Genomic DNA, 15,681 nt, shown 5'->3' on the forward strand with positions numbered 1-15,681 from the left:
GGTCTCTCACCTGAACTCAATATTGAGACCCCTGGGATGCAGGCTATCCAGATCATATATCCAGCGTAACTCTCTTTTCTTCAAGAGTGTCAGGCGATCACCGCCTCTTCTAGGAAGCCTGACCTGATCAATGATCCAGCATCTTAGATCACGCTCGGAGTGTCCGAGGGATCCAAAATGTCTGGACACTGGTAGGTCAGTACGTTTCTTCCTTATTGAATTCCTGTGGTTATTCAACCTTACTTTCAATTCTGTGGAAGTTTCCCCGACATATAATAGGTTACAGGGACAAGCCAACACATAAACTACATATGACGAGGAACAGTTTAGATGGAACTTTATCGGATACTCTTTGTTGGTAAGCGGGTGTGTGAAAGATCTAGTTTTACATATATATCGACAATTGACACAACCGAGACACGGATAACATCCAAGTCCCGGCTGTGTCAATGTCCGCTGTATGCTGGTTTTCTTTGGACCTGCATCCGCTCTGACCAAGTGGTCTTTAAGATTTTTGTTTTTACGGTACGATAAAAGGGGCGGAAGCTCCCTAAACTTATCTGACATCGTATCCAGTATACTGAAGATCAGGATCTATATCATTCAAATATGTATGAAACTCCCTCAATTGTAGTTCAGTGCCTGATCTTCAGTATACTATATCATACTCTAAAACGCAATTGTCATTTCTAGACACGAACGTCAAGCTAATTGATGGTATGGTTGGCACAGGCTTATATGTCAAATCGACAGATAGAAATACTATCCTACGTTATGAAAGCAATTATCCACGCAGCCTGGTTAAACACCTCCCCCATTCGCAGTTCCTCCGTACGAAACGCATTGTTTCAGACCACACTGAGTTGGAGACTACACTGGATACGATGTCAGATAAGTTTAGGGAGCAGGGTTATCCTCGCAGATTATTAGATGCACATAAGAACAAAATCCTACATATGAATACTGAAATAACACATACCACCTCTAAAAAACTCAGAGGATACCATTTATGTCCACATATTCTGGATGTAGTATGGAGATAGGACGTATCCTGAAGGACAACTGGGGTATCCTAAGCAGGTCTATTAAAGATGTACCAGAGTTTAAGCTTCCGCCCCTTTTATCGTACCGTAAAAACAAAAATCTTAAAGACCACTTGGTCAGAGCGGATGCAGGTCCAAAGAAAACCAGCATACAGCGGACATTGACACAGCCGGGACTTGGATGTTATCCGTGTCTCGGTTGTGTCAATTGTCGATATATATGTAAAACTAGATCTTTCACACACCCGCTTACCAACAAAGAGTATCCGATAAAGTTCCATCTAAACTGTTCCTCGTCATATGTAGTTTATGTGTTGGCTTGTCCCTGTAACCTATTATATGTCGGGGAAACTTCCACAGAATTGAAAGTAAGGTTGAATAACCACAGGAATTCAATAAGGAAGAAACGTACTGACCTACCAGTGTCCAGACATTTTGGATCCCTCGGACACTCCGAGCGTGATCTAAGATGCTGGATCATTGATCAGGTCAGGCTTCCTAGAAGAGGTGGTGATCGCCTGACACTCTTGAAGAAAAGAGAGTTACGCTGGATATATGATCTGGATAGCCTGCATCCCAGGGGTCTCAATATTGAGTTCAGGTGAGAGACCTAGGATCTGTGGCTGACCCCCGGTCCCTTGGCATGTTTGCGCTTTGTCTTTCTCATTTTTGTATATTGGTGCTTGATAACCGTGAAAGATTTATCTACAATTATGAAAAAGATCTATTTTGAAACTAAAATATTTTTTCTCTGCTTTTTAGGATTTTATATTTTCACTAAATTGGATGTGGATCCTAGAATCAGACCCTTTGGAAGCTATGCGACCCGAGGTGGACATCAGCGTTCTTTTATTAATGCGTTACTCCAGATATGTCATTATATTTTAACAAGATAAGGTTGTTGGTACAATTGAGGGATCATCCCTCTACGACTGCTATTTTTTTGGCAATTGTGCTTGTAGTGGCGCTTTGGTCAGGTGTCCCGCCCATTTGGACGGGACCCCTGTCCATTTGCTGATATATGTAGGAGATCCCTGCAGCGGTCGGAGATATGATTGTTCCGTGTGGACAACAGTTAAATAGATAACCTGTACGTAACCTTTAGGGGTCTTTCCCTTATGTAAAATGGCGCTCTCATGTCGACCCAGGCAGAACGCGAGCGCTTGACCTTTACACTGTGATGCATCGGATGATGTCAGTGTGGTCATGCGCAATGAGGACCTGGAGACGCACAAAGAACGCCATGGTATGTGCGGGCCCCATTGCTTCCTACGGTTTGACTTCTGTGATCCACCTTCATCATATTATCACTTATATAATTGTGATTTTAGCTTAGATGAAGTATCACATACATTTTAATACACTTTGTAGGGATGGCATCCCTTAGTCATGAATTGTATACCACTGCTCACTTTATGCACATGCACTTTATTTGTATTGCTATGCATCGTATGTTTGCAATTGTAATTGATTGTAACCACACCCTTATGGGTTGGACACTTTGTAAATGCCTTTATAATGCTCTCACTTTCACTGTTACCATGCTTGAGGAAGGCTCTTGTGAGCCGAAACGTCGCAAGACTTGCCATATTATGGGTGAATAAACCACTTGCTGATTTTATCACTATCTTGGAGTGCAGTCCTACTTCTTTGTTCTCTATACCATTGGGGATTGCCGTTACCCTACGTTGGACCTTGCACCCACATGCTGGCTGGTGCTCCCACTGGACTTTTTCTTCTATCTATCTATCTATATATATATATTTTTAAAAAAAATTGTGCAGTAGCATATGCCAACTTATGCCCCTTCCTTCAGTACTGTATATTACATCATGGTCTGTACTGGTTAGTACCAGCATTTATTATATTACGTCCAGCCACCTTCATAGAGCCGCCCCCTATTAGTACATAAAACACACAGTACAGGGAGACTTCACCCCAGTATAGCTCATGCTGATATCATGGCTTGTGTGGCTCAGATCACCCGCTCACAGTACTTACCGCTGTGCAGCAGAAGCGGATGGGCTGGTAGTTTGCAGCAAGCAGGGAAGAGACTCCTGAACAAGCAGCAAGAACAGATGAAGCAGCGGTCAGCAGTCCATCATGCACGATTTCAAAGGCTGCAACTCCATGTAATGCTCCCTTCCCCTGCAAATGGCACTGGGTTTGAGTGGCCACTTGGCATTGGGAGATTGGAGTAAATGGGCAAAAAAAAAATATATATAAAAATAAAATCTGTGCTGTCCAGTAGGATCTGCCCTTGGTGGATATACATGTCTGAAACCATATTTTCTATGGAATCCATGATAGAAATCCAAGGCTAACCCTCTGATTTCGGCCGAACTTGTGCAGTTTACAGTGCCACAGAATATATTTGCCCCATTCAATGTGGCTAATCCACGTGTGGCTGCACTTTGAGAATTAACAGGTCCATTCTTTTTTCTGCAACACAGAATTCAGTGTGGGGGAAAAAACACACCGTAAGCACGAACGACACCAATTCCCATTTAAATCAATAATAAAAAAATAAAAAAACTTAAGGCATTTCAGAAGAAAAGACAACTTTATTGTATATGAAAGGAAAAACAAATACAAGGTTATCTGTCCTCCATACAAAACATGTATTCCACATTACAGCAGCATATAATACTGATAATCAATGTGACGCGCTGGTCAAGGAAGAACCGCCACACGTCTGGGTAAACACTTTGTATTCCCTTTCAGTTTAATAACAGTTATAAAAGTACAAGATACATTATATCAGTAAATAAAGTGAAGTTAATAAAGGAGGAGGAAATCCCTAAGCTTCAGTTGGTTTTCATAGTAGCCAAAAGTTCATAACAAACAAAATAACTTATAATAAAACAAAAAGCTAAACGGCTCATTCAGAAGCAGGAATCTTTTTCGGGCTTATTAATTGCAAAACAATTAACTTCTATACTAAAAACGATATATACTAGTGTTAAAGAAAAAGAGGAATGTGATCTCAGCAAAGGTATAACTATACACATAGAGGGGACATAGTGCGCTAGTATTAAAGGGGTTTTCATAGAACATAAAGAAAGACATACTGTCTCCTTTCTCCCCTGCAGGTTCCAGCATCGTGCTCCAGTCCTGGCGGCAGTGGCGACAGCCTGTAAACACAATGCCACTGCTGCAGCCAATCACTGGCCTCAGGATTCACGTCCGGCATACTGCGGAGGCCAATGATTGGCTGCAGTGGTGACCTCTTGTGTATGGGACGTTAGCGCTGCAGGACCAGAACGCGATGCCGGAAGCGCTAGAGGATAAACATTTTTACTGCTGCTGCCGCCTGAGTTTTTGTTTAAGGCCTCTTTTCACATAGGCGTTGCGGGAAAATGTGCGGGTGCGTTGTGGGAACACCCGCGATTTTTCCGCGCGAGTGCAAAACATTGTAATGCGTTTTGCACTCGCGTGAGAAAAATCGCGCATGTTTGGTACCCAACCCCGAACTTCTTCACAGAAGTTCGGGCTTGGGATCGGTGTTCTATAAGATTGTATTATTTTCCCTTATAACATGGTTATAATGGAAAATAATAGCATTCTGAATACAGAATGCATAGTACAATAGCGCTGGAGGGGTTAAAAATTTTTTAACTCACCTTAGTCCACTTGATCGCGTAGCCGGCATCTCCTTCTGTCTCCTTTGTTGAATAGGACCTGTGGTGAGCATTCATTATAGGTCAAGGACCTTTGATGACGTCACTCCGGTCATCACATGGTACGTCACATGATCTTTTACCATGGTGAATCACCATGGTAAAAGATCATGTGATGACCGGAGTGACGTCATCAAAGGTCCTTGACCTATAATGAATGCTCACCACAGGTCCTATTCAGTAAAGGAGACAGAAGGAGATGCCGGCTACGCGATCAAGTGGACTAAGGTGAGTTAAAAATTTTTTTATTTTTTTTTAACCCCTCCAGCGCTGTTTTACTATGCTCTCTGTATTCAGAATGCTATTCTTTTCCCTTATAACCATGTTATAAGGGAAAATAATAATGATTGGGTCTCCATCCCGATCGTCTCCTAGCAACCGTGCGTGAAAATCGCACCGCATCTGCACTTGCTTGCGATTTTCACGCAACCCCATTCACTTCTATGGGGCCTGCGTTGCGTGAAAAACGCAGAATATAGAGCATGCTGCGATTGTCACGCAACGCACAAGTGATGCGTGAAAATCACCGCTCATGTGAACAGCCCCATAGAAATGAATGGGTCCGGATTCAGTGCGGGTGCAATGCGTTCACCTCCCGCATCGCACCCGCGCGGAATACTCGCCCGTGTGAAAGGGGCCTAACTCTGACAACCTCACTGCAGTGAAAGATTTCCCTGTCATCCAGCAAATGGTTTCCTCAGAAGGCTTTGACACAAATTTTCTCAAAATAAAAAAAATGGTCTTAAGGCAGGTATAGGCTACAGGAATGAACAATAAAGGATAACGGCCCAGTCCCACCAATTCAGGCCTAGATTAAATAAGCTCCCTATTTTCCTCAGAGCCTTGAGTTGATTAATTATATTCCAGAAATAAATTATTACCAAGACTAGGAAATGTGATTAGTGTCGTCAGTGACTGTAGTCTTATCTCCTTCCAAACAACATTCTGTCCCTCGTTAGAGAATGAATAGTGACGTCTATCTTTTTATACGACGGGTTGCTGGTGGCTACATAATAAAAACATTATATGAGCAGGATTGTGGGCCGTTGATCTGGCCGATTCCTGTTGATGGAAATTTGTATCGCTCCTTGACAAGCAGTTAACAAGGCTAATGATACTATATTAATTAAACTCGCAAATGTTTAATGTGCCGTGATTGAGAATAACAACAACATGGAGAATCTTCTCCCCCTGCTGCTTGTAGTGTTTTTGAACATGTGGCACTAATTTCCAGACAGCAAAAAGGGGTCCTCCGAAGAACCCTACAGGAAAAGTTTCCCAAATGTAATAATGACAGACTTATCTGGATTTATTAGAAAGTGTCTGGAAAAAAACACCACTCAAACACACCCGAAGCTGCAGGCTGCTCAGCCATTGCTTCAGGCCTCTGTACAGGTAAAGCCGGTCATACACACGAGTCTAAAACTGAACGGACAACTTCAACCAGTCATTCGCCAGGTGACAATCTTTTTAGCCTTTTTAAAATGTTATAGGCTGACTTAAGGAGATACAAAAATCATGAGGTCCGAAAGAAGAAACTCTTCTGTCAGGGGCAAGCGGAGTCAAACAAAGTATAGATAATTCCCTGAAAAGAAAGATGCAGAGCAAATTAGAACATTGGATCTAATATTAACAAACTCCCCCCAGGATTAAGAAATACATCAATCCATTTTACAATATCTGTAAATGCTGACCCCCCCCCCACTATACCTTTATCCTGAACATCCAGACGATCAACGCGTTTACACCATCTCATACTGGTTGTTTGTGATATATCGTGACAGACAGCAAGCCAGGAACATTCCTACCAGCTGCAAGAGAAATAGCTCATCATCAATTTTGAAATCACAATCGTTTAGAAACTTGAGTTTAAAAAGAGGTTTTCATCAGGATAAGTTATCAATATCTGTAGGGTCCGTCAACCAGCTGCGGCACTCCAGTGGGCAACCAGCTGCGGCACTCCAGTGGGCAACCAGCTGCGGCACTCCAGTGGGCAACCAGCTGCGGCACTCCAGTGGGCAACCAGCTGCGGCACTCCAGTGGGCAACCAGCTGCGGCACTCCAGTGGGCAACCAGCTGCGGCACTCCAGTGGGCAACCAGCTGCGGCACTCCAGTGGGCAACCAGCTGCGGCACTCCAGTGGGCAACCTCCTCACAGCATTAAAAGCACAGCACCGTCCATTATATAGCAGCTGTGCTTGGTATTACAGCCCAGGCTCATTCACTTGAATAGGACTGAGCTGCACATAGGCCATGTCACCAATGAACGTGACATCACTGGCCTAGGAAGAGGCTGCGGCGCCCACCCGGACACCGTGGCCTCTTCACAAAGCTGATCAGCGGGGTGCCAGGAGTTTTATAGATTTGTGGTCTGTAGTTGGCATTTTCCATTAAATGGGTTTTCCGGGAGTAGAATACTGATAACTTATCCTCAGGATCCTGAGGATTGGTGGAAAACCAACTCCTGGCACCCCGCCGATCAGCTTTGTGAAGAGGCCACGGTGTCCGGGTGAGCGCCGCAGCCTCTTCCTAGGCCAGTGATGTCACATTCATCGGTGACATGGCCTATGTGCAGCTCAGTCCTATTCAAGTGAATGAGCCTGGGCTGTAATACCAAGCACAGCTGCTATATAATGGACGGTGCTGTGCTTTTAATGCTGTGAGGAGGTTGCCCAATGGAGTGCCGCAGCTGGTTGTCCACTGGAGTGCCGCAGCTGGTTGTCGGACCCTACTTATCCTGAAGATAAGTTATCAGTATTCTACTCCCGGAAAACCCCTTTAATGGAAAATGGCAACTACAGACCACAAATCTATAAAGTATTTAATCTAAAAAGCATAAATGGCAATTCTTATTCACATAGAATAGGACATCAACATGTTATGGCTCAGCCATACGAGGGCCTCCATGAAGGAGAGTACTGCGTCTCCACTGCCAACGAATATACAGTGTCATCTGAGACTTTGGTGGCATATCACTAGGATATGCCATCAAGGTCAGATAGGTGCGGGCCCCAAAGGTGGGACCTGCACCCATCTCAAGAACGGGGCCCCCCGAAGTGAGCGGAGAGCAGCCGTGCATGTGTAGCGCCCTCCATTTATTTCTATTGGACTGCCGAAAATAGCTGAGCATTGGCCCAGCTATCTCCTGGCAGTCGCATAGAAGTGAATGGAGCAATGGCAACACTTGCACGATATGCTCTCCATTAATTTCTCACTCGCTCGGCTAATTTTGGAACTCCCATAGAAATTAACGTGCTCTCTTCACTTTCGGGAGGCCCCTTTTAGAGATAGGTGTGGGTCTCAGATCTGACTTTGATGGCATATCAAAGTCCCAGATGAACCAACCCCTTTAATTCTTCTGAGGTTTTGTACAAAGTGGACCCCATCTGTCCATAGGTCTTTTTATTGACTATGGACATCATAGAGGGAACGTACCCACTCGGAAACACTTTCTATTCGGCTCCTTCTCTGCATGTATTAGATACCAACACAAAAAGCAGAACGCCATGAAATCTCTATTAGTAGTAAAATGGGTCACAGGGAAGAGCTCAGTGACATGTAATTCATAGGGTTCCACTGTCTGTGTCAGGTAAAAGTTCCATGACACAGACTGCACCTAGTTAGGGCAAAATAATGGCGAGCCGAGTCCACATCCAGTAGAAGAATGCTATAACTATAGGTCTGGCCAGAAATAACTAACTGCCTATACATGAATTATGTTTAAAGTAGGGCTGAAACGAGTACTCGATTGAATCGAGTAATTCGACACAAAAAGAAATCCTCGATGCAAGATTCGTTTTTGTCATGTGACCACGGAGAGGGAGTGAAGCGCTTGCTATTACTCACCGCTTCGTCGTCACCCGCTGGCCCACACCGCGCTGCACTGTCCTCCTGACACATCGTAAGCGCGCACCATGACCCGACGCTGTGTGACGTCAGGACGACAGTGCAGCGCGCGGAGGAGAAGATGAAGGAGCTGTGGAGCCCCTACAGGAGAGGTAAGTAATTTATTTCACTGGCGCTGGAGACATGGCTAGGAGGGGATGCTGGTGGCACTGGGGGGGGGGCAAGCTGGTGGCACTGAGGGGGCAATGAGTTTTTATAAAGAAAAACGTTCTTTTACTTAGTTTTTTGTTATTAGAGTACTCGATTAATCAATAGAATACTCGCTTACAAAAATAGTCGATAGTCGCAGCCCTAGCGAGTCACCGTCATGTGACAATGCCACGTAAAATAAAAGCTTCTCTAAAGGGTCTATGAGCAGTTGGGAAGGCGGGTACACAGCCCCCACATTGCTTGCTCCTGCCTTGGTCTCTGCGAAGTCAGTCAATGTCCTCTCTACAATCAGCAGTGCCAAGGGTTCTAGCATCCACTGCCACAACGGCTCATAATGCTCATGTCAATGCTACATGAACATTTATACTCACCTGGAAACAAGCTATACCAAACGAAATTCCTGCTACAATGCCCATCCGAGACTCCATCACTGATGTCACTTTAGAGATGCAGCCCTGAAGGGAGAAGAGCATTATACTGTATTATGATCAGCTTAGAAATGTTTAGATTCCTAAACAGCCTCCAACTAAAGAAATGTAATGGCCTTTCCCATATAAGATTCCCATAAACTGCATTTTTCCCCAGCGCAGAGTAATGTCTGACAACTACTCTCCTGAAGAGACCTGGTGGAAGCTGCAACTTGGCGCAGAAGGATCACAAGCACAAAAACATGGAAGTGCCACTGCACATTCGTAGAAAATAGTTAGACGTGGCTATGTGGTCTGCTCTCGGATGGGCCTTTATTCTTCCTGCAGAGTCCCAAAATCTCACATTTCTGTAAAAAGTATTTTCTATGGATATGGCCACTTCATTACTTTACAGAGTAAGCCTATTGGTGGCATCCGATTCTTAGTGTATCCATTAGGGTCCTTAATGGAGTTTTCGGACAATTTTTGCCACCACCCTGTTCTAAACATCCAAAATGCCGGCAATCTGCAATGTATTTGTGATTCAGAAACTGCGGCTATACTTTGGTCAGAGTGTGGGTGCTGTGAGGCCTGCCTCACTGTGTATTTCCCATGGTTAGCTTCTTGCATCCACCTCCCAATGTACAGGATATCATCCGTGATACATCGAGCTAGAAATGCGGATAGTCGAAATGAGCACCCTGCGCATGTGCAGAAGAGAGTATTCATGAGAATGAAGTTAGGCGAGGAGTTTGCTAGGCAGATATTGTCTGGTACGTTAAATGCTGGGAATTGTAGTTTGCAACGTCATACTAAAACCAAACGCCCCGAACAGGAAGCCAACAATATAGACCAGGGGTAGGCAACCTCCGGCACTCCAGGTGTTGTGAAACTACAACTCCCAGCATGCATACTTGCTCTGCTCTTCTCAGAACTCTCATAGAAATGAATGGAGCATGCTGGGAATTGTAGTTTGCAACATCATACTAAAACCAAACGCCCCGAACAGGAAGCCAACAATATAGACAATGGTGGACGCTCAGACCATGGAAGAAGGTAAATGCTGAATGTTAAATGGGCCTGGTTCTGGTAAAAAACCTTTAAATATAACTTTATACACTGACAACTTATCAATCACACAAGTTATCCAGACTAGTAATATCTTTTATCACACTCATCATTGACTTACATCTGGGAAGACAACATTCTTGGCCTTCACCATGTCCTTCATGGCCTCCTGTGTACAGTTTCCTGGCAGTGCACAGCAGCTTTGGGGAATTCCACTGGTCTTGTAGTACGGGCTCTGCCCCCAGTCGGTGTAGGATTTCACCCCACAGCATTTCAGCTGCACAATACAGAAGACATGCAGAAATCTCAACATACAAAAATGACATTTGTCAGTAACAGGAATAGAGTTAAAAAGGAAAAAAAAAACAACAATACAACCAATTTCAAGTTATTCTGGAATCAACACAAACATGAACACAGCAGAGTGACGGGGGAAAAAAATATATAAAAATAAAAAATCTGTAGCGGATTACTAGCTGAGAACAGGTCGTTTTTTGTGGAGGCTTAGAGGAGTTTTTATGGGTATTAGAAGAGTATTTGGTTGAGGTTTCTCTGCTTCTCCATTGACTTCTATGAAATCCAAAATCAAAGTCCCACGTCAATTCTCAATGTCCATCTTCCGCTGCGGAATCGCTGGCAGATTTAGCCATTAAGGCCGGGGTCACATGTGATGGAAAATCCAGCGGCAAATTCAGCTACGGTTTTTTGCTGCATTTCCGCCACAAAAACAGCATGAAAAAAACATATGTATTACGTGCAGATTGGAAAGGGGTGAAAACCGCAAGACAAATCCGCTGTATAAATGGACATGCTACAGATTTTTTTTTTCCCGCAGCATGTGGATGAGAATTCAGAGATTCTCATCCAGTTTGCTGTTACTGTACAATGCTGCGTATTTGCCTTGTGTAAGAACTAGTCTGTCATGTGTGACCCAGGACTGAAATTCGCCTCAGCCTAGTCTGGTCAGCGCAACCAGTAGAGGACACATCACCTCTACCCGACGGGTCTTTTTTAGTAACTACTTGCATTCTCCTGTAACAACAATTCTGGAGCATCTTTTTATATAACTATGTTGTGCCATTCCTCTATTATTCCTTCTAGAAGTGTATGAATTCATTACCCAGCTGTCTGCAATAAAGGACCATCCGGGTGTTACCAGTTGAGGGTATGTCCCACTGTCCGATCAGTGCAGGGACGCACCCAGGCGGAGCTTTATTGCAGACCGCTGGCAACATACCCATAAACCTCTAATAAGAACAATAGAGGAATGACACAGCAGAGTTACATGGAAAGATGCTCCAAGATTTTACATGGGAATGCAAACTGTTATCATGTATCCATCACACACTCACCTAGCAAATAGAGGAGGGACGTGTTCTTTGCATTAAAATTAGAATATTATTAATTACCAGATCTAAAATGTAACACAAAATGCCTTCACACGCACCTTTCACATTCACACAGCCGGTCTAGGGCTACTTTCACACTTACGCTTAGTCCTCATGCATTCTGAATGAAAGAGCCGCTCCGGACGCATCAGGAGGTTTCCGTTTTGTGACCGGTCATAAAAACAGGAAAAAATGGATCCAGCACTGAAAAACAATGTAAGTCAATTGTGACCGATCACTTATTTATTTTTTTTGGCCCAACGGATCCGTCACCCACTGACTTTCAATGTATTTAGTGACGCATCCATTTTTTTCTGTTTTTGATTTCACCTGATGTGGCAAAATCAAAACGGACCTGTTTAATTGCGGTATTGAGATCCTCTGCCTTATCTCAATAGCGGAATTAACAACGCAAGTGTGAAAGGTAGCCTGAAACTACAAGCCATTAAAATGTGACCACTATGAAAAAACATCCAAGCAGACGAGCGTTCCTCCCGCACGTAGTGCGCATCGCAGCTCCCACGGATTCACATAGCATTATATTGATTTATGATGCTATGTAACCCTTACAGTTCTGGAATGTATTGGATAACACTCTCAGCATTATGCCAGTGTTATCCAATACATTCCAGAACTGTAAGGGTTACATAGCATCATAAATCAATGTAATGCTATGCGACCCCCGGCCGGGAGCTGCGCTGCGCTGCGGAACGCTCGTCTGCGAGGGGCCTTAGGCCTCTTCTACAAGAGCGATTCGGATTGTGTCAGGATCTGCTCAGGGAAAAACCGATGGTTTTGTATGCGAGTTCAATCCGTTTTGTCTGTGGTCGCGTTCAGCATTTCAGTTTTTTTCCCGCGCGGATGACATCAGTTTTGATGCTACTGAAGAATAGCCAGCTACATCAGTGAAAAACGCATTGCATCCGGATGCCTTCAGTTTTTCACGCAAACCCCAAAGCACAATATAGAAGATGCTGCGATTTCTCCTGGACACAAAGATGATGCATGAAAAACGATGCTCATGTGCACAGACCCATTGAGATGAATCTCGTGTGAAAGAGCCTTACTCAGCTGACGCAGATATCTATATCCATGATCCGGTATGTTTCAGCAGATGTCCGTTACAGGACTATGGGAGCCAGGTCAAATCATCATTAAAATCTTACAGCAAATTCTACATCTACTGTCCAGTAAGCTATTGCCTCCGTTGCCACAAGGTGGCACTCCCGCATAAGTTCTGCAAGAAACTGAACTGATAGGCGTACTACTAACGTAGATGTGCGAAGCCTTGGGGTTTACGGTCTTTTTATAGAGAACATTTGTCATATCAACCCTCAAGTGACAACTGTAGTCCACAGAACCTACATAGCACTGGTTTCATCCGTTTTATGGAGTTCATCAACCCCTCTGGCCTTACTAACATACCAAGATATTAAACCCTTCAATATATTATGCAACTTTGGCGCAACACAGCCATCAATAAGAAAGATGTGATGAAAGAAACGTCACAATGCACATTGTGCTATCAAAACTGCTGCAAGAGCTGCGTCTTCAGGGAGTATAAATGCGGTAACGCTCTTGCGGAGGACATCATAGAAGGATTCACGGTCTACTCACCGTCCTCTGAATGGTGTCCACCGCCTGGCTCCTGGGATCTCCAGTAGAATTATACTGTTTGAGGGCTTGCATGTAACCTTGTTCAAAGCTGTCCATAATCTGAGAAGAGACGCGTACAGCACAATCATATGTGTAATGTAAGTTATTGTAATTCCACAACCAGAAGTCCGAGTTGGCCATATATATATATATTGTTCGAAACTGCAAATTTTGGTGGAATGGGCTGACCATCTGTGTATGGGGCCTCATCACGACTGATATCATGGGAGAGAAAGGTACCTGCACACCAGTGCGAGTGAACGCCATAAGATCCACGTGAATTTAAGCGCGTTTCTGCACCAAAATCCGCAATTTCTTACGTGGGATTTGATGCGGTCTTGCAGCAGATCTCACCCTTCATTGGAAAGGGCCGAAAATCCACAGCTGAAACCGCAAGCAAAAATTGATATGCTGCGGATTTGGAAAGCCACATGGCAGGTCAATTTCCGCACAGAAAAAAGTTACATAAAACATTTGTATAATTTCATACACTTTGCTGTTACTGTACTACGCTGCAGTTTTCTGCGCAGGTGGCCTACGGGTTGGACTGCTGGATTTTACCATACCCGAGCCTTTTCTTCCTGGGAAGACGAGCCGCAATCAGAGGCGTTTCACCCCTCTTTACATTCAGTACATTGAGCCAGCTGATAGTTCTCTAGTGTGTATGGCCATGGCCTAGTGTGTATACTCCCCGCCTTACATAAAGGGTTTGTCTGGCGTTTAATACGGATGACCTATCCTCAGGGTAGGTCGTCGACATCTGCTCAGTGGGGGTCTGACTCCTAACAGCACCCCCGCCGCTCAGCAGTTTGAAGAGGCTGGGGTGCTTCTCCGAGCGCTGCTTTCTCTTCCAAGTCCAGTGATGTCTTATGAATCACACAGCCTAGGTTCAAGTGAATAGGGCTGCAAGGAGACCATGGCGTTCACCAAACAGCTGATCAGTGGAGGTCCTGACTCCCACAGCCCCCCGCCGATCAGCAGTTGATGAGCCTGGGGTGCTTCTCCGAGCGCTGCTTTCTCTTCCAAGTCCAGTGATGTCTTATGAATCACACAGCCTAGGTTCAAGTGAATGGGCTGGAGGAGACCATGGCGTTCACCAAACAGCTGATCAGTGGGGGTCTGACTCCTACAGCACCCCCGCCGATCAGCAGTTTGAAGAGCCTGGGGTGCTTCTCCGAGCACTGCTTTCTCTTCCAAGCCCAGTGAGGTCTTATGAATCACACAGCCTAGGTTCAAGTGAATGGGGCTGCGAGGAGACCATGGCGTTCACCAAACAGCTGATCAGTGGGGCTTCCGGTCTCCACTGATCATATACTGATCAGTATAAAACCCTCGGAGAACCCATTAGATTATTCTCAGTGCTGGTACTGCCACTAGTAATAACTCAGGGCCGACAGAACTACTGAGGACAAAGCTTTACCTAGCTGCTACAATGTGGAATTTACATGGAGGGTTAACAAAGATCTTCAAATTTCCAACTCTTAACCATAAAAAAAATAAAAAATAAAAAATACAGGGTAATTAGAGAATAATTAAGTTTCAGCTATATAGTAATGACATTCATTAGGTGATTCATTTATGTAATTCCTCTGATTACAGAGGAATAATTCTAACATAATTGCACTGTGTGTGATTTCCTTTACAAGTCCTCAAAAAAGCAGCAATTTGGGAATTCTGTTAGGTAAAAAAAAAATAATGGATTCCTTAGTGGTTGATACTTTTAATGGCTAACTGAAAAAATGATAAAAGGCATCGAGCACTAAGGAATCTCTTTTGTATCTTCTGTTTACCGGCTCATGCACACGACCATATTATGCATCAGAGGTCCGTATTGCGTGCGGAATTGCCCGCGACCATTCATTTCCACGGGTCCTGCAAAAAACAGACAGCACACGGTTGTCATCCATGTGTCTGTTCTGCAAACGACAGAACTTGTCCTGTTTTTGCCCGTATTGCAGACCAAAAATAGTCATTTCTAGTGATGGGAGTGAGAAAAACGCAGACCGCACACAGGATTGGCGGACCACAATACCGAGGATCGCGTGCATTAGGCCTAACAACACACAGATATATTTGCCATTTTGATAGGGATCTATTCTATGCCAGACTCCTTTCACTTTTGGAAGTTTTTCGGTCACATACATGACACGGTGACCTTTGGGCCTGGCAGGCGTTAGACAGCTCACCTCATGTCTGAAAACCAAGCCCACTATGGCAGCAACCAGTTCAATCAGAAGATGAGGGACAGGAACATGGCGTACTGAAAAGAGAGGAGGAAAAACCAAAGAGAGAGAGTGACCATTAATAAGAAGAACTCCTGTCGATCGATGATTTTCAGTAATAATTTGCTTTTTTCCATGCTACAGCAGATAAATATGGGCAA

At 44.3% G+C, this 15,681-nt stretch overlaps 1 protein-coding gene across 1 annotated transcript; it reads right to left on the minus strand.

Annotated features, from left to right (window-relative positions):
- Nucleotides 1-3,587: 3,587 nt before the first annotated feature.
- Nucleotides 3,588-15,657, minus strand: LOC120978213 (tetraspanin-6-like). Its single transcript, XM_040406435.1, is given in 8 exon segments — nucleotides 3,588-4,375; nucleotides 5,367-6,308; nucleotides 6,434-6,534; nucleotides 9,151-9,234; nucleotides 10,376-10,531; nucleotides 13,260-13,358; nucleotides 15,485-15,531; nucleotides 15,534-15,657. Coding segments are annotated over 6 exon segments (579 nt in total). The 3' UTR covers nucleotides 3,588-4,375; nucleotides 5,367-6,308; nucleotides 6,434-6,465.
- Nucleotides 15,658-15,681: the final 24 nt, after the last annotated feature.

Source organism: Bufo bufo, chromosome 8 (assembly GCF_905171765.1).
Source record: "Bufo bufo chromosome 8, aBufBuf1.1, whole genome shotgun sequence".
Lineage (NCBI taxonomy): Eukaryota > Metazoa > Chordata > Amphibia > Anura > Bufonidae > Bufo > Bufo bufo.